The following is a 22,052-nucleotide window of genomic DNA, read 5'->3' on the forward strand; positions in this document are numbered from 1 at the left end:
TAAGCTACTACCACAGTAATGTTCTCTCTCTTTCTCATAAGACTACTCCAAGTGGACTTCAAAGGATGGAAACTGCATAGCCTGACAGATGGACTGGGAGGTGCTTGGTGATGTGCTTTATCCCTCAACTCTGTCTCCTTGACAATTCCTCAGATAAGTTGATACAGCCCCAGATTTTGTTTTCTCTAGCGTGTTCCAGGAAAAGCTGCAGCCATTGGAATGGGAAGATGTGCCAGGGCAAGAGTTGATGTTGAAAGCACTATGCTCCATGTGCAGGTACTGGCCTCATGGGGCTGCCTAGGGGTCTGTCAGGTTTAGTGGATGGGCCTTCTGACTACTTCTGGTATGGGAAGGGCAAACTCTGCTTCTGAAAGTCTAAGGACCGTAAGAAGGGATCCCCTGGAACTTTGCTACCACAGAGCACCCTTGCATGGGTTTTTCCCTTTATTTCCTTCTTGCATAAGTGCCATTGGGTCTTTGCCCTTGCTACACTCTCTGCCTAATTGCCTAATGTCTTCCCTGATCCTGGGGTCATGCTACATCCCTCGGATCTTTCAAATGCGTCCTTTAAAATCTACCACATTTCACAATCCCAGTGCCCATGACTTTCTCCTCTGCCAATCTTCCATTAATACTTGATTTTTATAAAGAAACATGTATAAAATGAGCTACCTCATAGCCTTGTATTGTGTATGTCTCCCCTCCTTTCACAAAGTCATCTGTGGTGTTAATGTTATTAATGAACTGATGGCCTGCTCCAAAGCCCATGGACATCAGTGGGAGTCTTTCCATTCTCTTCTATGAATGTCACGTCAGGCTCTTGAACTGTAACGTCACAGTACTGCATGTGCAGTCTGTGCCCCGAGGGTGTTTCATAGAAGTTATGTAGGGGTATTAAGAAAGATTTGTAATTATATCCCTCCCAAGTGGAATGAATAGGCTGACGGCTAGCATCCTCAGCTGAGGGAGGGAGAAGCCTATTCAGCTGAAGACTTCTCCCTTTCTAATAGTGATCGGGGGAAAAAGGAGTGGGAACCCCCATGCTATTTTGAAGGTAATAGCTACATCTATGGCCATAATGAGTGGGGTTTCCTTACGTACCCTGTAGGATCAGAGTAGAACACACCTCTAGAAAAGAGAAGGGAAATATTTTTTTTAAAACCTGGGGATGAGTGGGTGTAATGTAGCTATTTGCAGTTCCAGCTAGTTGAAAACTGAATCAAAGACTTTCTTTGGTGGTGGAAAATGGCTTTTTGAGGGAAGTTTGTGGAAAACTCTCATTATGGTCAATTTTTGAAAATCTAAAAAAAATGCTGGGGGGGGGGAAAAGATTTTTGGGGGATTTTTAGGGTTTTTCTAATCACTTTTTTCCATTGTAAAAGGGAAAAAAGTGAAAGGAAATGGTTTTTTAGTTTCTTTTGGTGTTTTTTTTTTAAATGGGGTTATATTTTTCAACCTGGCCTACATGTTGTATATCATTCAGCCACTAGATGTCTGTGTGCTGTATAAAGTTCTAGACAGGTTGTGGTCCCTGGTATACAAAGGTAACACATTTGGCAATAGAGCTGTGTGGAAGCCTGTTTATCTGTAGCTTGTAGTTGTGTGTAATACTATTCCATATATCATGACAGAGGGACAGGGTTTCTCTGTAGGTAATAGAACTATTCAGAGATGGGCTGCTCATTTCCAGAACTCCTATTCACAGTTCATGTTGAGTTTCTTGCTGTTTTGCCTATCTGGATAAACTGGCCTGATACATAGTTGGCTTATGTAGCCTTCTGTGCTTACATGACACAGAAGATTGCTTTCCTTTTGGGCTTGATAGCAGCCTAGGGCCCAAATCTTGAAATCAAATCTGTGTACGTACAAGCAATCACCCATGTGGAAGGAGCCTCACTAACTTGTCAGTGTATTTCCATGATGTTGCTTGGGTCCACCCAGGCAGGTGAGCTTCCAAGATTATGGCTTAAACAAATGTGCATTGTGTAATCAGTTATACTTAGTTTGTTGTGTATTTTTCAGCAAAAGAGAAATGGTCTATCCCAATTAACAAAGATCCCCAAAAGCTTTTTATGGCTGTACAATAGTATTTAAACACTTACCTTTGTTGAAACAGAAAGAAATGGAATTTACACATTGCTGTTTCTTGGATGCCAACAGGCAGTCTTTCTCTCTGACCTAACAATGGCTTTACACATTTAGAAGCTCACAACAGATCCTGTTTAATGTTATACTGGATTTTGAGTTTTGCTGGTTAAAATAGATGCAATTCACAACCCTTAATGAGTAGGTATTATTATTAAATAGGGAGCACCTACATTCTTTTTGCCTGTGTACTTGGTCCCAGATCAGGGGGTGAGGGTATAAAAGCACTATATGGCAGTTTCTTTTTTTTTAGAGGAATTTTTTCCTTGTCAGACATTCTGAAGTTCACACTCCAGATATGAAACTACTTTTACCTGTCTCTTGCTGCTTATTTGATAAGTCTACCTAGATCCCACTTCTTTTTAAAAAAATAGGTCCCATTTTCTATGAGTAGAATAGGGTTCATCTGGTATATGTCCCATCACTACGACACACACTTTCAAATATCACTTGTTCTATTAAATTTTTGATCTTGATACAGAAATATTTTTCATTTTACACACATTTTGATTAAAGAAGAAAGATGATTATGCTTGCTGTTTAGTTCCTTAATTTTTTTAAATTAATTTTTGCCTGCAGCTTGACGTTTTTTCCATATGTGTAACTCTTTTGATGAGCTGACTAAAGTTTGTATCCAAATTTGGTAGACTCTAATAAGGGTCACCCTCCTTTGTGAATGCATAGCTGCCAGCTTCCTTTCTGGGGATAGCTTGAAACCAGGCTCTTCTCTCTAGTTGGCATAAAACTAAACTGGGCCTAGGAGTTCTTCCCAGAGTTGATGAGATCTTGTATGTTCTTTTTCCCAGTGTGTTTCATGTTTCTAAGTAGTTAGTTACACTCACAACACTGACACTGGGTTCCAAGCCTTAAGCACCTTCTAGCCAAAACAACCCACATTGCAAAAATCAATCCCAGTCAAAATTTTGGCCTTTAAAAGGGAAAGACTCCCTGAAGTCCACTAGGGTCTTCACTATTGCAATTGATTTTACATGGAAGTAGTTCAAATACTATAGATGAGCTGCAGTATAAAGCCCTCAGGTAGCATGATGCTAAGACAAATTCCACAAAGAGATACTCGTGTGCTTAATTTACTACCCATGAGCAATTTCTCAACTTCAACGAGATTACTCACATGCATAAAGCCAGGTATGTGTGGTAGGCCCTGATCCTGCAGACATTTAATGGTTAAATTACTTTTTGGGCATTTTTGTGTGTTTAAGAGCCTGACAAACAATAAATTCTGAGGCAGTTTGCAGCTTTCCAACTGTAGACAAGAGATGGTCGGGTTGAAAATGTTTTTAAATGATTTGATACAATTAATATTTTTCTAAGTGTCCTGCTATAGTTAAGGGTGGAATGTGTTTTGTGAGAGACTAAGACCTAGGAGTCTGGGTCTGTACTTACTCAGTCAGGAAGGATTGCATTCTGATAATCTTATCACTTTATCACCTTAATCTTATCACATATTTAGCATCTCAAGAATCCCCATTTATTTCACTGTGATTACTCAAGGAGTAAAGTGTTACTTAGTGTATTTAAGGGGATTAGAATTTAGCCCTTCACTTACATGTGCTTGAATGTCCTCACATGTAAAATGGGAGGAGATGGAGAATAACTAAGTACTTACCTCAGAGGCATAGTGAGGCATAACTCAAGTTTCTTGGAGCACTTTCTTATGCTCAGATGAACAATGCAGTAGAAAAGCATTGTTATAGCATAAGAAACAAGCCAAAGGTACTTAAAGGCCAAATGGATTAGAGATTTCAAGAGGTGCCTGAACTGCTGTGTCCTTAGAATATGTCCATGGGGATTCAAACCTGTAATTGTGTTCACACAAATGCTTAATCACAAGGATAATTTGCTGGCAACTTGCGATCTCTATGAGAATATTTTATACATACTTTGTTTAAAAGTTCTCTAAATAGTTTAATAAGAGTAATATTCAGGTGCTTAGAAGCACTTGGCCTTTGGCCACAGGTTTTCACGAAGCTTTCAAGCTTTGTGATAATAGCAATGTGATACATGTGTTGGCATGCATATTTGCTTGCTTAGCAAGCCCCCTCTTTTTCCATTGCCAAATGATCAGTTTAAGTGTTGTACAGTGATGAGATCTACAGCTCATTTTGCAAAATAAATGTCTAAGGATTGTTCAGAATCTTGACACTTGGGGTTTATTGACAATAGTTTGTTTCATGAATTTTAAAATGAGATTTAATGGAGTAATTCTTTGCTATTCTATTCTTATTAATTGCTGGATATAAAGTTGTTATATTTGTTGTATATACTTACAGTGCAGAAGTTAGGAAAACTCTTATGCCCCATTGCTCACTTTTAAAGTACCCTGACCATTTAATTTTATGTGATTTAAGACAATGCAAGGATGCACAATTTGCAGAGTAAAGATTAAAGAGGGTTAGCAGAAAGAGTTTAAAGGATACAATAACAATTGTGCAACCTGGAAGCCACTTTGGATTATGTTATGTGTGATGGGGATGATACAGATGCAGATTCTAGAGAGTTAATCTATATAGTCACACAACTAAAAATCATAGAATCATAGGGCTGGAAGGGACCTCGAGAGGTCATCTAGTCCAGTGCCCTGCACTCATGGCAGGACTAAATAACATCTAGACCATCCCTGACAGGTGTTTGTCTATCCTGCTCTTAATCTCCAATGATGGAGATTCCACAACGTCCTCAGGCAATTTATTCCAGTGATTAACCGCCCTAATTATTATGTAAATAATTACATATTATCAGCTTGATGTTGTCAACGTGGAGTAAGCTTTAACCTAGTCAAACCAGAAAATGCGGTATTTTTCTTTTCAAAATTCACTTGTTAATTCCAAATCAGGTAGACATGAAGGAAAAATAGGTCATAATCAGAAGATAATTTGAGAGGTGGGGAGCTGGCTCTGGGTAAAGTTCTGTTAGAATCACATGTTTTCAAGTGACTCTTTGACAAAGTCTTTGTCTGGTTTTATATAAAATGTAAGTATTTCAAAGCTGAGTGGCCTTTATAAGCCTTTTGGGATGGCTGTACAGGGTAGATGTTAAGTGAGAAGTAGCTCTGAAATCCAGCTTTAGTGGAAAAATAGGTTCTATATATTATTTTCAGGTACTTTTCAGGCAAAATTGATTTCATCTTAAAAATCACTACAAATAATTTATCATGTTAGATGTTTTCTTCCTTGTCATGTTATCTGATCTAATGGTTCTTAATTTATGACAGAAATACTGTGGAATAAGGTAAATGTCAACTATAATGATGCTGTTTGTCATGATGGAAAACAGTGAGCGAAATTATGTTTAATGCATCAAAGCAGGAAATTTCAAGTAGGTTATCCTAACTATAGTAATTAATTTTCCTTTTTTGTGTGGGGAAGGGGAAGAGGGTGCTCTTTACCAAAAGAGCACAACTGCTCAAGAGGGGCCAAAGAGTGCTGTTGCAGGTGCATTGGTAAGGGCAGTGTTTAGTGAATAGTTCACTGGCTTGGAATTAACTCAGGAAACCTGGGCTCTTTTTCTGGATTTACCACTGACCTGCTGTGTGACCTTGAGCAGGTCACTTCACTTTCCTGTGTTTGTCTTCTCACCCTTTTTATCCTGTCTATTTAGACTGTACACTTTGTAGTGTGGATTGTTTATTATGTATTTGTACAGTGCCTAGCACGATAATGTCCTCATGTTGTCTGGGACCGCTATGTGCCGCTCTAATACTACAACTAATCGTGAGAAAACTTGTGCAGCTCCTGCACATGCTGGCTGATTGGTAATCTGTGCTACTATCTTTCACTTTCATAAGCATCAAATTATTTTATCCCACACATTTCCTCCAAAAGGAAAAATATCATGTAATTTAGGATTGGAACAAATACTTGTTTTCCTTTTAAAAATCTATTAGCCATATTGTTTGCATGCAAGTCTATTAGTCTTGGCATGCAAAATGATTGTTTTTTTCCCCCTAAGCCAATTTGATTACCTCTTCAACTGTCTTTTTAGTAGTAAAGATTGAATTCATACTGGCTCTTGGATGATAAATGGTCAGGATGTGGAGTTTCTACTTTAATAATTCCTTCTGACTGGCTTTTCTATCTCTTTTTAAACACACTCATGGCTGAGACTGTAACTCCTCTCCTTTCTTCTCAACAATAATGAGAGAGGCAGAATCAGATTGAAAATTATAATGAAAGTTGTTTGCCTTACCCTTGCCCATTTGCCTCCCCCCAAGCTCCTCCTCCACATTTTTAACCCTTGAGTTATATGCCAATAAAGGGCCACATTAAGAACCATTCAGCTCAAAGGGCTACAGTATAACCTGACCCCACTGTGTTGTTACTCTTTATGTTTGCTGACCCAATTCTTCTCCTCCTCCTTGCCCCTTCTACACTCCCCCTCCTTCACCAGCTAGTGTATGGGGTCCAGTTCACTCACCCACCTCTGCAACACAGTATCTCCTCCAAATTTTAACACATTCCCTTTACTGATCACTAGGAGGAGGGTTGCTATATTGCTTCAATATAAAGGCCCATGGATTTGTATAAAAGACTAGGATGAGGTCTTGGTTTTTCCCAACTCGAAGGCAGAACCCTAATCCTGGAACCAGATACATGGGGGGTGGTCTCTCACGGCAGCTGTTAAGAAGAGGCAACAGGAAATGCTGCCTCCCTGTTACCTTATAGACTCATTTAGGCCTAAAGGTTTGTAAAGAATCTTAGGTGTTGCTCCACTCAGCATTTCAACACCGAATTAATTCAGGATCCAAAGTTTGACTGAAAGTCAATGGGACATAGGCTCCTAAGTGCCTGTCCCTTGTGAACATGAGACTTAAGCTCCTAAGTCAGTTAGGCATTGAAATGCTGAGCAGTGTGATACAAATTTTTAAAGGTGTTTTAGGCATCTTGGAGCCAGAGAGGGACATGAGTGAACCAAGGGGAAGGAATAGAGGGGAAAGGTAAGAGAATTCTGGGGCTTGAACCCCTATGGAACAAGAAAAATCTTGAGGAAGTGAATCTGTAGAAGGTAAGGGTGTCAGAGGGAGATGCTCCAGAATTTGGGGATGGGGGGGAGAAAAGGGGAGCCTAAGTGATAAGGAAGAATGTGAGGGAACAGAAGGGTGGGGGTGGCATCAGCTTTGCTTCCCCCTCACCTACTCATTGGCCAGGGTAACCGTCTGGGCACAGAAGGAATAACAAGCTGCTCCATGAAAAGCAGTGAGGTAACCTACTTGACCCACATCCAAAACAAGGGGGTGTAAGAATCACAATTCAGTTCCTGCTCTGCTCTTGGAGTGGTGCCACTGCATACTTGAGTCAGATGGCAAAGATGATGTTTAGCTCTATATATTTGCTTTCCTATCCTATGTATCTTACAAAATCCACCACAAGTTCTCTAAAATATGCGGTGATAAAGGTACACAGGTCCCTGAAAGCAGGTTGCTTGCCCTAAATGTTCCCTTTGCCGGAAAAAATATACAACTTGACAACATGACTCGTTAATTTTTCCTGAAGTTTGTTTTTAATCAGACCCAGAGAAATCTCACTGGCACTAAGCACTGACAGCACTATCCAGTAGCTTAAAAGTTTATAAGAGCAATGTATACAAGGATGGTTCAGGCAGCATGGGAGATGTATGACACTGGAGCTTAAAGGAAGGCAAAATAAATCCACCTCAGCAGCAGGCCCTGCTAATTCACTCTGATAGCACTGGTTGCTTTAAGGGTTGATTTTACTCCATAATCAGTTTCCAAGTTTAGTGAGGCTAAAGGACGAGATATAAGCTCTCAAACTCAATAAGAATGTATTTGAAAAAGCAAAATGCTTTGCCACTTTTGCTGTGCCTCGTACTTTTTTCACAGAATACAAGGTAAATGACTCATGGTGATGGTCTAGTATGTTTACCTTCAAGATAAGGTTTTATGGGTGATCATATGTATTCTGAGAAAAAATTTAATAACTTTTTAATTCCCATTTTGTGTTCCCTTCCATAAACATTGAAGGAAATCTCTCTCCATCCATATGCATTCACACAATCACACTTCTAAGTCAGTGGAGGACAGGATAACTCAGAATTGACCATGGGATATAATACTTAGCATTTCTGATACCATTTCTGATAGCATACTGTCTGTGCATTATACCAAAATGAACTAGTTGGTACTTGTAGTATCAGTTTAAGAAAAGTAAATATTATCCCCATTATACAGATAGGATGACAGAGGCACAGAGAAGCTATTTGTTTTGTTCAAAGCCGTAATGAAGGACAGATGGAATTGGTATCTGAGTCACTATTAGAATGCAGAGGCTCCTACCTCCTAGTCCTTTGACTATTAATCCAAACTTCTCTCTCAATACATAGCCTGTTGTCTTGAAGTTATAATTTGAAAAGGTATTTAGTGATCTCTGAAGTCTATTTGCAAGTGAACAAATGTTCCTCCTTGTTTGAAGCAATACCAGACAGACCACAGACTGAATGGACGTGGAAACTAATCTCTCAGATCTAGCAGTTTTTCCTCTTTAAGTCAGGGTGCAGAGACGTTGGCAGAGCAATGTGTGCTTGTGGCATTATACTCTATAAACAGAGAACTTCATTTCCAGGACTGTCAATCAGAAACCTTTTGCAAGCACTACAGACATACTTTAAAAAAGAAAGGGGAGTGAGGGGACTTTCTGATGAATCTGATATAAAGCCTATAAAAAAAGAAAAATTCTATGGTGTCAAGATTCATACACTGTTGTTGAATTAACAGTAGTGTAGTAAATTACTGAGGCTTTTGTTTTAGTGTCAAGTTTGTCTGGATAGTCATCAGTGCAACAGGCTTTCAGGTTATTTGAACTCTTAAATTCACATATTAGCAATGTTCAAATGTTGTACCAATTAAATAGTAGTATATTTAGAGAAATTAATCCCTAACTCCTGTCATTTAAATGAGGATTTAGGATTCAATCCTAAAATGGGATCTGCATAGGCAGGATTCTGCACTTGCCTGGAGCTCCGTTGAAATGGGGCTCTACAGGTGTCTGCCTATGCCAATCCAATTACAGATTTGTCACCTTAGTTTGTGAGGCATATAATGTTGTAAATGTTAAGAGTCTCTGGCTTTATCCATAATGTTACTATGTTGTGACACATGGTTACAACGTTGGATGAATAGGGAAACAAGCCCATTTTCCTGTTCATATCTTTGACTACACACTCAGAAAATTACTGTTAATTTTCCCTGTCAGGTACATCCATTTAAAAGATTTTTTTCAAGGAGTCCAAAAAGAAGAGGCTCTAGTGAAAAAAGAAAACAAATGACATTAAGTCTAGAAATAGAAGCCAATCTTTAACAATTGTTAGTGGATACTTCTGGCATCTCTCCCGTGTTCAGATGGCATCAATAACCATTTGGATATGACTGCTGTGCATTTGTGATTGATAGTTGCCTTTCAGGATTGATCAGATATTTTAAATCGCACCCCATAATTTGGGACTATTGAGCCACTCTTGGAAAGAAAAGAGTACATTTTGTATTTTGATGAAAAGAAATGCTATTTTTCACAGCCAGGGCAATGTTGGAATTCATTGTCATGGAAGGTCACTAAATGAAACACTGTCGTCATTTTTATAAAGGCTAACTTCATGATGGTTCAGATTTGTAACTATACAAGCTATGATTTAAAAAAAAAAAAACCTAACTGAATATAAAGCTGCTGGCTTACTCAGGTCAGGAAGGAATATACCCTTCTGACCTTCCCCTGCTGAGTATGGCACTGCTCAGTTGGATATGTGCATTATATTTTTGCCTTCCTCCGGAGCATTACATGTTGGACGCTGCCAGAGGCTGGATGTAAGAGCAGATGGATCAATGGGCTAATCTAGGATGGATAAATCCTATGTTCTAGTTGTGTGCAGTACATTAACAAAAACACTATGAAATCTACTGAAGAAATAGCATATGTTTAAATTAGTCTTCATTTATGCAAATGTTAATGTTTACAATAAAAGTTCTGAATTACATAGTAATATTGCAGTATTCTAATTACCTTTCTAACATGAGAGCCAACAGAAGGTGTTCAATGATTGTTTCAGTGCTATGTTTAGTTCTTCAGTAACTGTAGGAAATGGTAGAGCTCAGAATTAAGCAAAATACACCCAACAAGAGTGTGTGATAGTCAATTACATCCTGAGTTTGTAACCTATTCTGCATGGTTAGACCCTTGCCTCTACATGCGGCTCCACTGACTTCAGTGGAGTTCCATGTAGCCACAAGAGTCCAGATGCCTGGGGCAATTTACAGGACTAGGACTCTGGATTTTTGAAAGGTTACTGTTTATATATTAAAAAAACTATTAAAAAAAAAAAAGGCTGGCTGGTTTAGAAGAGGAGAAAGATGGAAACATTTATAGGCTTTGCCTTTGATGCCTTGTCAATATTTGATTTATTTGACAAAACATTCCGATTGTTGTTCCACCAGCTGTAGTGATAGGTGAGAGCACTAGTGTAACCAGGCCATTGGCAGCTGCCAGGGTATTAACTGCTGTATGAGCTGGATCCTTGGTGAGCAGAGCAGGCCAATGTGGTGGTTTTGTTTTAATGCTGTCCATTAGTCTATGCCAATGCTCCCATCAGTGATACCAGCAGTGGAACTGCAGTGATAGTAGCAACAATGGAAAATATGGCAGGCAAAAAGTCCTAATATAGAAATACCATACTTCAACCACACTGGTGTATCTTTACATGCCTGGTTCAAGTCAACAGACTCCCATTGACTGCTAATCCAAGCCCAATACCCCAACTCAGTCTGAACTGAAGAAAAATTAATAATGATACAATGATACAATTAGTGCACCAGCATCCATAAAACAATATGATTACATATTTGGCACATTTAAAATCCAGTAGTCTTTTTAAAATTACATTGTCACAGCATCCATGTCGTCTGCTTCAAAATAAATGTCTTGGTGTATGTGCATATCCTCTGAAAACATTATTTTATAGTAAACAGTCCTCTAATACAATATATTCCAATCTACATATGTAGATGACAGCATTTCTTAGTTCATAAGAAAGAAAAAGAATGAGTGCTAAAACTTTTTGCTGTACACAGATGTATTTTAATTCAATAATTTATTAATTCATTAAAGCTAGTTCAAAAGTCAATTTGAATCAACTTAACCTATGAATTCCTCTTCTCAAATTTTCAGGAAGCATGCTGTGTGACTTTCTCACATCCACATTCAAAAATTAACGTTTATTACTCGGATTACAATTTATAAAATGAGTGATCCTGCCAAGAATCTGTGTGTTTGATCTACAGTCTTTCAGTTATGCCTCCTGCTCTATTAACTCATGACCACAGCCTTCGATGAAAGTTGCCCTTATTGTGCTTAATCTAGGATAGATTTAAACACCCAGTGAGGACAGTTGACTATCAGATAAGGCATCGGAATTCTTACAATTACCTAATATAGGAATTAAAAAACTATCATATTTTCTAAGGATTCTCATTACATTTCTTACTCTGTCTACTGTGCATGGTACATTATTAAAGAGTACTGCTCTTATATGATTCCCCTCTGAAGCAAATTAACATTTCTTATGAACTTTGTTCTTTTGTGGGGAAGTAATAATGACTAAAGTAGCTTCTAAAGTTTCTCCAATGTATTACTAGTTAAGTCAATGCCAATTACATGCACTTATGCTGTGTGTAAACTGTTATATACAATAAAAAGCTTTTATTATTGATAAAACAGGTTTATTTCATGAGTTCTATATGGGGGTTGGAGTGCATGTAATATACAAATGGAATTGTTTGTGAGGTAGTTTGCTCACTTTTGTTGAGAACTTCTTGTTTCTCTTTCAGTTCCATACTTTCCACTTGCATTTGAATCTCAAATTTTAAACTCATTTTATGATTTTCCCTTCTCCAAGGGCCCTATCCAAAGCCCACTGAAGTCAATAGAAAGACTGCCATTGACTTCAGTGAACTTGGGATCTTACCTAAACCTTATGAATGTTGCCATCTGTGGAAGTGTGCACCTGCTAGTATGGATCTAAGCAAAGCTTGTTTGCTTTGCATATTTTAAATGTTTTCACTCCTTTGCAGATTCACTGACTCTTTGGTTTTTTGTCAAGAACTTATTTTTATTTCCTGTGCTAAATCCTTGACTTTTGTAGGCAAGCATACAGGAGGTGAGCTCAGGATTTAAAGCAGTAACAGCTCTCCATTAGAGAACTGAACAGGATACATATAGAGTAAATTTGGTGATCTTCAGCTAGCTCCTGCCAAAAATATCAATCTGTCATAAAAGTCTCCGCTAAGGAGTGCCTGTGGGAGTGAAGCTTAGCCCACAACGTGGAACCTGTTGTGTATTAATTGCTTATGCTGAACATAAAATGTGTCCTACTGGATCAGAGCGATTTTCTATCTAGTCCATCTTTTTCCTGTCTCCAACAGGGGCCAGTAGGGGCTAATCCAGGGCGAAGTGCAAGAAACCCTGAAATGGGCACTTGGGGAATAATATGCTCACAGGAAAAGTTTTGATCTCTCTGGGCCGTTGTTTTCCAGCAGTGAAATGGGGATAATATACATACTCACCTCGAAGGCTGGATGAGGATTAAACAGTTAATGATTTTTTTTTAATAATGCCTTGAGAATGAAAAGTGCTATGTAAGTGTTATTTTCCCATCGCGTTTACACTGACACTTGGGGGGAAAGTAATTCAGTTTTAAAGTAATTGTGAGTATTCAATCAAAATTGTAGATAATTAAAATAATATAAATAGCTTTCTAGGTCTTTTTAATCCCTCTGCGGCCAGGTGACCCTGATTCTCCCCCCCCCCTCCCCCCCCTTTCCTTCAAGCAATGTCCCTGACTCAGTTGTCAAAGACTGGAAAACCAGAAGTGTCCATCTAGCTTTGAACTTGATACTGGAGGTGGAGTTACAAGGTTAAACAAATGGGGTGGATTTTTGGAAGCGAAGCATTAGCTTCAAAACAAGTCTTTTTCCTCCTCTAATGCATTTTTAGGCTGCATGCACTCCTGCCTGTGTCTTTTACTCAGTTCCAGCTGAAGATTTCCAGGGAGATGAGAGCTCTATTTTGCTTCTCCCTTGTATTGCAGATAGGGGGAGGAGGTGGTGATTAGAGTGGAGCCCTCTCCTCGCTGTTTCTCCCTTTCTCTGTCTAATAACACTTATCTCTTGCTCGCTCTCCTTCTCCTAGGTGATCCATTTGTAGGCAAAGTGCTGGCTGGTGCTGGAGCTGCCAGCTCTCTCTGAATCCCACCAGCAAGGCAAGCTGTAAAAGCATCCTGCAGACCATCAGCTGCTTTCCTCTGCTTTGCTCCAGGCACTGCTTCTGTCTCCTGCCCTGTCCAACCGCTACCTTGCGCGACAGACACAGCACGTTGGGCTTGATTTGCAGCTTTCTCCACCAGCTGTGGGCAGCAATTTATTAGGCACGGGGTGGGGGGAAATCTCTGCATTACTATCTGCATTACCTTGAAGTTCACTTTGGGTATTTTTGGCCTAGGGGGGGCTTTTCCTGCAGGAATCTGGCTGCCAGAACCGGGATCTCCTCTTTACTTGATTCCCCGCTCCTCCTCCCTTATTGAAGGCGAGTTATTTGCTGCGGGATCCTGAGGTTTGGGGCTCTCTGGCCAAGAGGGCTTTGTACGTGTGTGTGTGTGTGTGTATGCGCGCGCGGTGTGTGTGTGGTGGGTTGGAAGTTGTTGTGTAGGAGCCGGGACTGAGCGGATCCCTGGACCCTGCGGAAGGATGGAGATTGTCTGAACAGAGGCGCCTGCTGCCCGGAGAAGTAATCGGTCTGAATGGATTTGCTGCCCGAACTAAGAGCAACTCTGGTTATGCCCAGAAGCCCCCCGAAGTGACGCGGGGCTCTTGCAAAGGAGAGGGGCGCCTCAAACCCTGGGCTCGCTCCCTCACCCATCAGCAGCTGTACACAGGCAATCGGGATTTAAACACTGTTCCGGCACCTACAACTCTTGGGCTTGCCGCGCTGCGTTGTCGTGATCCTCGTAAGAAAAGATCTGCTGCTGTAAAAAAGCTTAAACCCCAGGAGGACATGGAAGTTTTCTCCCTCGTCGTGGTTGTGTCCGTCTGTTGGACTCGAACCTGGGAAGCGGCGATTGCAGATTCAATCATACATATAGGTAAGGGGTCTGCTGCGTCGGCTGGTTACTTTTCCAGCTCTCCTTTGCAACCTTCTCTCTCTCCCGGTCGCTCTCTTTTTTTTTTTTTTTTTTGCAGCCTCTTCTCCTTCCCTCCTTTTTTTACCCTCCCTATAATTGCTTCCCATAATGATCTTTGCTCTCTCGCCTCCCCTTCTTTTTGTTACAATTGCTCTTTAGAAATGGTTCTTGATGGACGATGCGTGCTTAAACCTTAGATGTCGTACCTGGTGGCGAGGAGGAGTATTGGGGGGGGGGGGGGAAGCAGAGAGTTAACACACACCCCGTCTCTGTCCTTAGCACAGATCTCTCCCCCCGCCTCCAGCGACTTACTGATTTGCCCCATCCCGGTAGCCCCCCAGTATCACCCAGCTGAGGATCGCAGCCGCCCCCTCGGCCGAACAGGTGGTTCGGTTCCGCAAAGCAGCCCCGTGCACGGGGAGGAGGATGGGTGTTTGCCCCCCTCCCCCGCTCCCCTCCGGTGTAACAGGCGCCGCCGTTATCCCAGCTGGAGGAGCAGCAGCGCCGCGGCAGCCCTCTCCCGGAAGGATTCCGAGCCGCTCACCGTGTAGACGGGAGCTCGGTGTCCAGACGCACATCCCCCTGCTCTGTCCCCGGGGGAGGGGGAGGCGTAATTCCAACTCCCCCCCCCCCTTTCCCGTTTATAACACAGGGCAGCCGAGCCGGGTGGGGGCGTTCCCTCCGCCAGCGCTGTTGCGAGGGGTCGGGGAGGGAGGGAGCTGGGGGATGCCGCGGCTGCCCTAGAAAGGGTTAAGGAGCCAGTCCTGGAGCTGCTTGTGGGCCCCACCTATTGGCAGCAGGATGGCCACGCGGGGCGGGGGGGGGGGTCGGAGGGAGTGTGGGGGTGATTATTATTCACAGCGCTGTCCGCAGTAAGCTCAAGCTGTAACCCACGTTTCTAGCCAGAGAGGGGCATGGGGGCGAGAGACAGCTGGATTCCCCCTCCGTGTGACAGCCCGGCCTGCCAGGGAAGCGGCCCCTGCCTCCATCCCTGCCAGCCGCTGCTCTGCGCACACGCGGCGCCCCTTAGAAAAAAGGAGTCTGTGGTTCAAACGGCGTCTTATTCCCCCCGCCGGAGAGAGCGCGGATTCCCCTGCCCGCTCCGGTGGGGGTTGGCCTGGAGGGAAGAACTCTCCCCCCCGACCCCGACTGCTTGGTGATCTGCAAACAAAACACGCAGGCGGAGCAAGAGCATGAAAATGCAGACGCCTGCCTGCAAGATGGGCAATGAAACAAGCATTTAACCCAAAAAACCCAATCCCCCTGCTGGCCCGGTGAGGTCTGGGTGGGGGAGAAGCTCGTTCGCAGGTGTGTGCCGTGCTTGAGCCTCAGTCGGTGTCCTTGTACGGGCGTTCTGCTGCTCTCCCTTTCTTCTGGGCTTCCAGGGCCAGGCCCCTTAGATCCAGGGGGCTCCGTCTCTCGGGGGTTGCCTTTGTAAACATGTGTGCCTATCCATTATAATAGCTGTGTGTGTGTGTGTGTGTGTGTGTCAAAGGGAAAATAAGATCAGAATTTAGAAATCCATCCCTGCATTTACAGTTTACAAAGTGACACCAACGTTTGGGCAGCTGTCCAACCCTTCATTAAGATCGCCAGGAGTCCACGGGCTATCATCCCCCATTGGTACAGAACTTTACAGGGGTCAGTCTAATAGCTTTCCTTGACTGCAACATCAAATATGATACCAAGCGGCAGACCAACATGCCCTCCTTTTTAAGGAGATAATGATTTATTTTCTTTGCATTTGTGAATTGTTAGTCACACTTGGAGACTATGCCTAGTGCTTTGTTTTAGGCGCTCACTCACTGTACATGTTTTAGGATTTGGGGTGAAATCTTTACTGTGTAACAATGATCTGTCTGAGGAAAAACTAAAAACAGTATATCCAGTCCTTTTCCATAAAGGATACATTGAATATACTGTAGCTCTTTGGTATAGCATCGAAAGAGAAAATATCTCCTTTTTCTCTCGGTAATTATTGTTTCTATTTGTTATCATTTAACTTAATTTTTTATCTGAAATATACAACATTAGTATTTACTGCTTCTCTCTTTCTTGAAAATACCATTGTTTTAGATGCATCAACACAGTAAATCTTCCCGCGGAGGGGGGGGGGGGGAGGGGACCAAAGTGGTTGCTTCTCACACAATTAATTTGACTTGAAAGACCATTAGTACATTTGACAAGGGAATTAGCTGTTTTTATAGGCTGCTTTCTGTTGCAATGAAACTGGCAAATTTATAATTGTTACATCGCTCTAAATCGTTGATAACTTAAATTTGAAAAAAAAAGACCTGCATTTATAAATAATGTTTAAACGGTCAGCAACTAAAACTGGCAACCTTCTACAAATCAGCAGTGAAAACCATAATAATCTCCCAAACCACTCTGAAATTTTGTATTTTAGGTTTTATGAACCCCAATTTGATTGTTTTCTATGTGCAGGTAATAAGTTACATATAATGTGTTTAAGCAAGAATAATGAAAAACCATTTTTGTCAATTTGAGATGACAGGTTTTTTAGTTCCAACATTTAAAAAAAATAAAGGCTGGGGGAAGAGAATCAATCAATAAGATTATTCTAAAGGTTGTGGATGGAGATTTCAAAGCCACAGAAGAAAAGGAAATATTTAAATTTCTGGAGGAAAAAGTAGCACAAATGTAGTTACAGATGGCCTCAGGCAATGAGCAAAATAAAGATATTTTTCATAGTTCTACAATGTTAACATGTTCCACATCTTCAAGTGGAAATGAGAGGAGGTTGGATTGGGGAGAGGGAGAGAATCTTGAAAAAAAATTAACTAATTTACTAATCCTTTCCACATGTTTTCCCTTCATGGTAGTACATACTCCTTATCTCATAGTACACTAACTGCCTTATTTGACTGCATATTGAGTATTTGATACATTTACCATAAAAAGGTGGTATTTCTGAATGTTTAACTATCCTATCAAACAGCTTAAGTAGACCACCACAACAAGAATGGCTACCTAGAATTAGCAAGGTGTGATTAATGAATTGGGGGGTAGTGTGGGAAGCTTTCCATAAATAGGGAATGCTGATTCATTTTTTTCTCCCAAACTAATACCCTTTTAATTATTCTAGTTGTCTTTTGATTATTTTTAGAGCAAATCAGTCTATGTATTTTCCAAAATGATGTTCTGAATATTGATGGAGCTGCCCATAGTTAATGTTTCTGCTGGCTAAGTATTGTAAATAGGAGTTGGCAGTTCAGAAAGACTAGATTAAGCACACTTGTGAAAATGTTGAAATGGATCACCTTCACTGTAATTATCCTTAACCCTATATAAAAAGAGGGGGGATATGACATGTCAAAATGAGGCAGTTCTGTATTATGTTGCTACTCTGAGCCCATGCATTGATTGATTTCATCAGACTCACATTACTTGATTGCTTAGAAGTTTCCTAATGATCTGTATGCTGTAGGAAGAACTCAAAAGCCGTGAGCAGAATGGCAACGATATTGTGTTTTATGAGGCTATTCAAAAAGTTGCTCTGATTTTATGTAGCTCAAAAGCTCCAAAGTCTTTCAGATTAGCCACACTGCCTGCTATTTTCTTAATATATCAGTCATCCCACACTCTACTCCATAAACACAACAGGAGTTTAGAACAGTGCCTTTAATTAAGCAGGGATTAGGTGGCATTTCTAATCAATTGCAAGATTTGTGTATGGTTCTTATCTTCTGTCAAGGTTCTCCTATTTTTAATATGCACTCATTCCTTTACCATGGTGTCTGTGCACAATAACCTCTGTGTAGATGTACGTCTGTGTAGATTCTGCATATAGAAGCATGAACACATACCTGTATCAGATAAAGCAAAACGCTGTAGGTCAGGTAGCAAATAAAATGTTGGTGTGTAAGATCACAGGTGTAAAATGTCATTACAATTATACTACAATCATTTTAAAGGATAATGAATGAAAGAATAAAGAACTAGAGCAATATTTTAATCAATAAGATTGCAGTATGCAAATAGTCAAGGTTACTATATATTGTCACTCTCATCACCCAAGAGTGTGCTACTCTTAACTTTTTTTCATATCTAGTGGCAAGTTCAAAACACTACTTGGTGTCATCCTTTTTTTTAAATAACAGAATTTTATAAAATCGAAATTGCACCAGAGCTTTTAGACTGTAAGCTCCGACAGTCTCTGCTGCAAATACTATATGGTAGTCAAGTGCCTAGCACAGTGGGGTCCCAACCTGGTTGGGGTGTGTAGACACCAATGCAATATAAATGTTTAATAATACAAGGGACAATTTAGATTAGTTGAGTGGAGGCATGGTTTTTCCTGTTAAAATCTTATGACATCCTTCAAATACATAAAAATGTGGGAAAACTGAAAAATCTAGTTTGGGAGTATACACATCTGCATCTCAGGATTTTCTTAATATAAAGTCTACTTGTCAGCACAGGGGGCATGTGTACTATGGTGATGTGTGCCAGTGCAAGACCCTAGTTAACAAGGTCATCCACCCTACTTGATGTTTGTGACTTCAGGCTTAAAAGTGAAGTTATTTGTGCAAATTTCTTTGGTAAGGAACCTGTTTTATATCCTTCATAATGTGTGACCTTATTTCCTACCAATAGACTATATTAGCATAAGCCCTAGCATTTTGCATAAAACCTTAACCTTTTATTGCTTCTTCCAGAGACATTGGTGTATCTATGTAGTATACTGTTAAATACATGTCATGACTGATCTCGTGACTACATCATCGTTATTGAGGGCTGTATTAGAGTACATCAACTCATTAATATTGTAATCTATTTTATATTGTTTAGAATGTATCCATTTTATATTAGTATAGGAAATAAAGAAACAAGGACATGATAGGAGGAAAAAAATGAGTATTTCAGTAGACCAAAATAAGCGTTCAATTCTGTTCTTCACTGCACTAGACTATGCCAAGGAAGTTTTTTAAACAATGCTATAAAGACATGAAGGTATATAACATAGTGTGTGGTTAGCAGCTAGTATGTTTTAATAGCCTCTAAATATATTGTACACTACATACTTAATGCCTCTATCTACAAGCATTATGTTGAAACTCTCTCTTTCAAGAGCTTCACTGTTTTGGGTCCCAATAATGTATTTTTAGTGTGAACATACTACTCCTAAAGAGAGAATATCTTCTGTTGCATAGATTATGGTTGTCTTCCAAGGACATATTTGTCATTAGTGTGTCTGCTTTCTGAAGTGTTTCTTGGCAGTCATATAGGGCCTGATTCAAAGTCCATTGAAATCATGGGAGTCAGGGTTCTTTTGGCTGCAGTAGGCTTCGGAGCAGTCCCATAGCTGAGTACGGCTTACTCAAAAGACTTAGAAGCGACTGCTTTTAGCAACTACTTCAAAAATTACTTCAAGGTCTTCATACGACTAAAAAAACCAGCATCCTTTTTCAAATGGCTTTTTAACGAACGTCTAATGTCAATTGTTGATACTATGTATAGGCTTTCAAATGACTAGTTATAGATGAAGAGTCTTTATTCTCATGGTACTATCTCTGAAAATAGAGAGTGGAATGGGGGAATTTTAGGACTGTGACTGTTCCTGCTTAAATATATATCAATTAAGGTTATTTTAACTCAATGAACAAAGGTATTAACTATGGTTCTCTTCTCCTCTTGCCTTATAAAGTACATGGTACTGGCAAGAGATGGCTTTTGTAAGGCATTGGGTTACTCCCTAGATAAAGGTGTGAATTTACATCATGCTCTTCCATCTGTTATATAGTTATCTGTAATATGCTATGACAGCTTGTAGAATTTATTGGGGGCTTTTAAAAATGCATTTACTGTTTTGCCTTTTCAGACTGTTTGTACTGATTATCACTGCGTTCAGTTGCATCACCTTATTTTAGCAAGTTCAAAAAATTGTTTTGAATGATGGCACTGACAAAGTAAATTTCACCTCTTAAAACACTGTCTTGCTATCTATTTATAAGGGTTTCTGGTTTACCTTAAAACCTGCCAAAACACCACTTACTCTAAAATATAAAATACTAACATTTTACTAACTACATACTCTAAAATACCAGAAATGGACTATATTTTCTGTGTGCCAAATTGTTTGAGGGGAGAGGCAATGACCGAAATATTCCTGATACATTTGGGGCTATAGAGGGACCAACTTTTTTATAGTAAAAGGAAACAGTCTTTATTGGTAAACATCAGAAAAAAATGTCTAAATCTGCAATTCAATTACATCATGTTAATAAGATGTACAAAATACAATACAAAGAAAGTGTTGACCTTGTACATTACATTGCCTGATTGCATATGGCATATTAACAAATTTAGAGTAACCTTGTGCCCTGGAAAATCTAGAAATTCATTGAGTGGGTTGTTTTGTTGTTGGTGAACTTGTTGAAGATTTGGACACAAAAAGGGGCTGATGGTCATCTGAGTTAAATAAACAGGTAGGATGCTTACAAAATCATAGGATATTCCTTGAAGTGCCTATCAGACTTCTTGTATCTTGACAGCCTGCCCTCCCTACTATGATGCCTCTTGGTCTTTCTGCCACCATACACGAAGCTCCAAGCTACCCCACCCTGTCTCTCTCTCCTCCCTCTTCCACTGCACAAAGTCCATCAATAACTAGGAAAGCAACCTGTTGCTGGCACCAGTTACTAAAAATGGCTCACGCTAGTGTTTTCAACTAATGTTGAATGAGAGTTGCTTGCTAATACTGACTCCTTCAAATTGTTATCGACAGTGTTGGAGAAAGCATGATAGTGATCAGGTGGAATGTGGAAAGTCTAGCAAGTCTTCTATGACAAATTGTGAAACAATTGCGTTATGCCAGCAGCCAAACCATTGTCAACACCAGTTGAGATAGGACTGATGGAAGGAATCCATTAATTGTGAAAATTGTTGACTGCAGAGAAGGAAATACAGTCTCCCATCCTGCTGTTTAGTCTGAAGTGTAATGGTTTTTAATCTGAAAGGAGAGAGGGTGGTGGGAAAGGAGAGGAAAGGGATCTCTTAATGGAAAAGGCCACTCTTCTTCTCACCCCCCTTCCCAGCTTTCAAAATCTTCCAATGCATACACACCACCAAAACTATCCCCTGTGATACCCTCTCAGTACAGGTGTCACAGTTCTTAACTTAATAAATCTGGTTGCCCTAGACCAGTAGTTGTGAAGGTGGAGATCAAGATGGGGAGATTGGGATGGTTCAGAAACTTCCACAATTAATAATAATCCATATGACTTGGACAGTTATTACTTTTCTATTTAATGTTAGATGACCCAGAATAATATCCTAGGCTGATAATGACATGAAGGGGAATTCAGGTGCTGAACATCGTCTAGCAAGAGGTGGAACTTGGAACTGTGGCAATATTGTCATTTTATGATGCTGAAAGGGGGAAAAATGTATCTGTGCTTCTGTGTAACATTTGTTCTTTGAGCATCATACTTGCTTTGGAACTGAAGTTGGCATAATGTAGAAAGTGTGAATTGTAGGTATAACTTATGGAAAAGTGGTGAGCACTGAAAAAGAGAGGATAACACTTTTTGTATTAGCAAAAATAACCTCGTAGCTACAGTGTGTATAGTAAAATTGTACAGTAAGACTTTGGTATAGAAATACTGTAGTTTTAGTCAATTGTAAACTGATTGCAGTAAGATATTTGCAGGAGCAAGGTTAGATTTTTAGAACTTCACTGCACACAGTAG

At 40.2% G+C, this 22,052-nt stretch overlaps 1 protein-coding gene and 1 long non-coding RNA gene across 3 annotated transcripts in view; one reads left to right on the top strand and one right to left on the bottom strand.

Moving 5' to 3' along the window:
* The first annotated feature begins 13,901 nt into the window (after positions 1-13,901).
* Positions 13,902-22,052, top strand: part of GRID2 (glutamate ionotropic receptor delta type subunit 2) — a 963,383-nt gene continuing 955,232 nt past the window's right edge. The window contains exon 1 of one of the 2 annotated variants that reach the window (XM_067557183.1): positions 13,902-14,301. In XM_067557183.1, the coding sequence (XP_067413284.1) occupies positions 14,214-14,301 (88 nt within the window). In that variant the 5' untranslated portion in view covers positions 13,902-14,213. The remainder of the gene's footprint in view (positions 14,302-22,052) is intronic. The other variant, XM_067557186.1, reaches the window with a different exon arrangement.
* On the bottom strand, positions 13,978-14,945 carry LOC137159035 (uncharacterized). The gene is made up of 2 exons (XR_010921527.1): positions 14,885-14,945; positions 13,978-14,546 (listed from the first exon to the last, which is right to left on the bottom strand). It is a non-coding gene; the product is annotated as an uncharacterized lncRNA (long non-coding RNA).

The sequence above is a fragment of the Emydura macquarii genome, unplaced genomic scaffold, assembly GCF_026122565.2.
Source record: "Emydura macquarii macquarii isolate MOO-44397 ecotype Brisbane River unplaced genomic scaffold, CSIRO-AGI_Emac_v2 contig_1790, whole genome shotgun sequence".
Lineage (NCBI taxonomy): Eukaryota > Metazoa > Chordata > Testudines > Chelidae > Emydura > Emydura macquarii.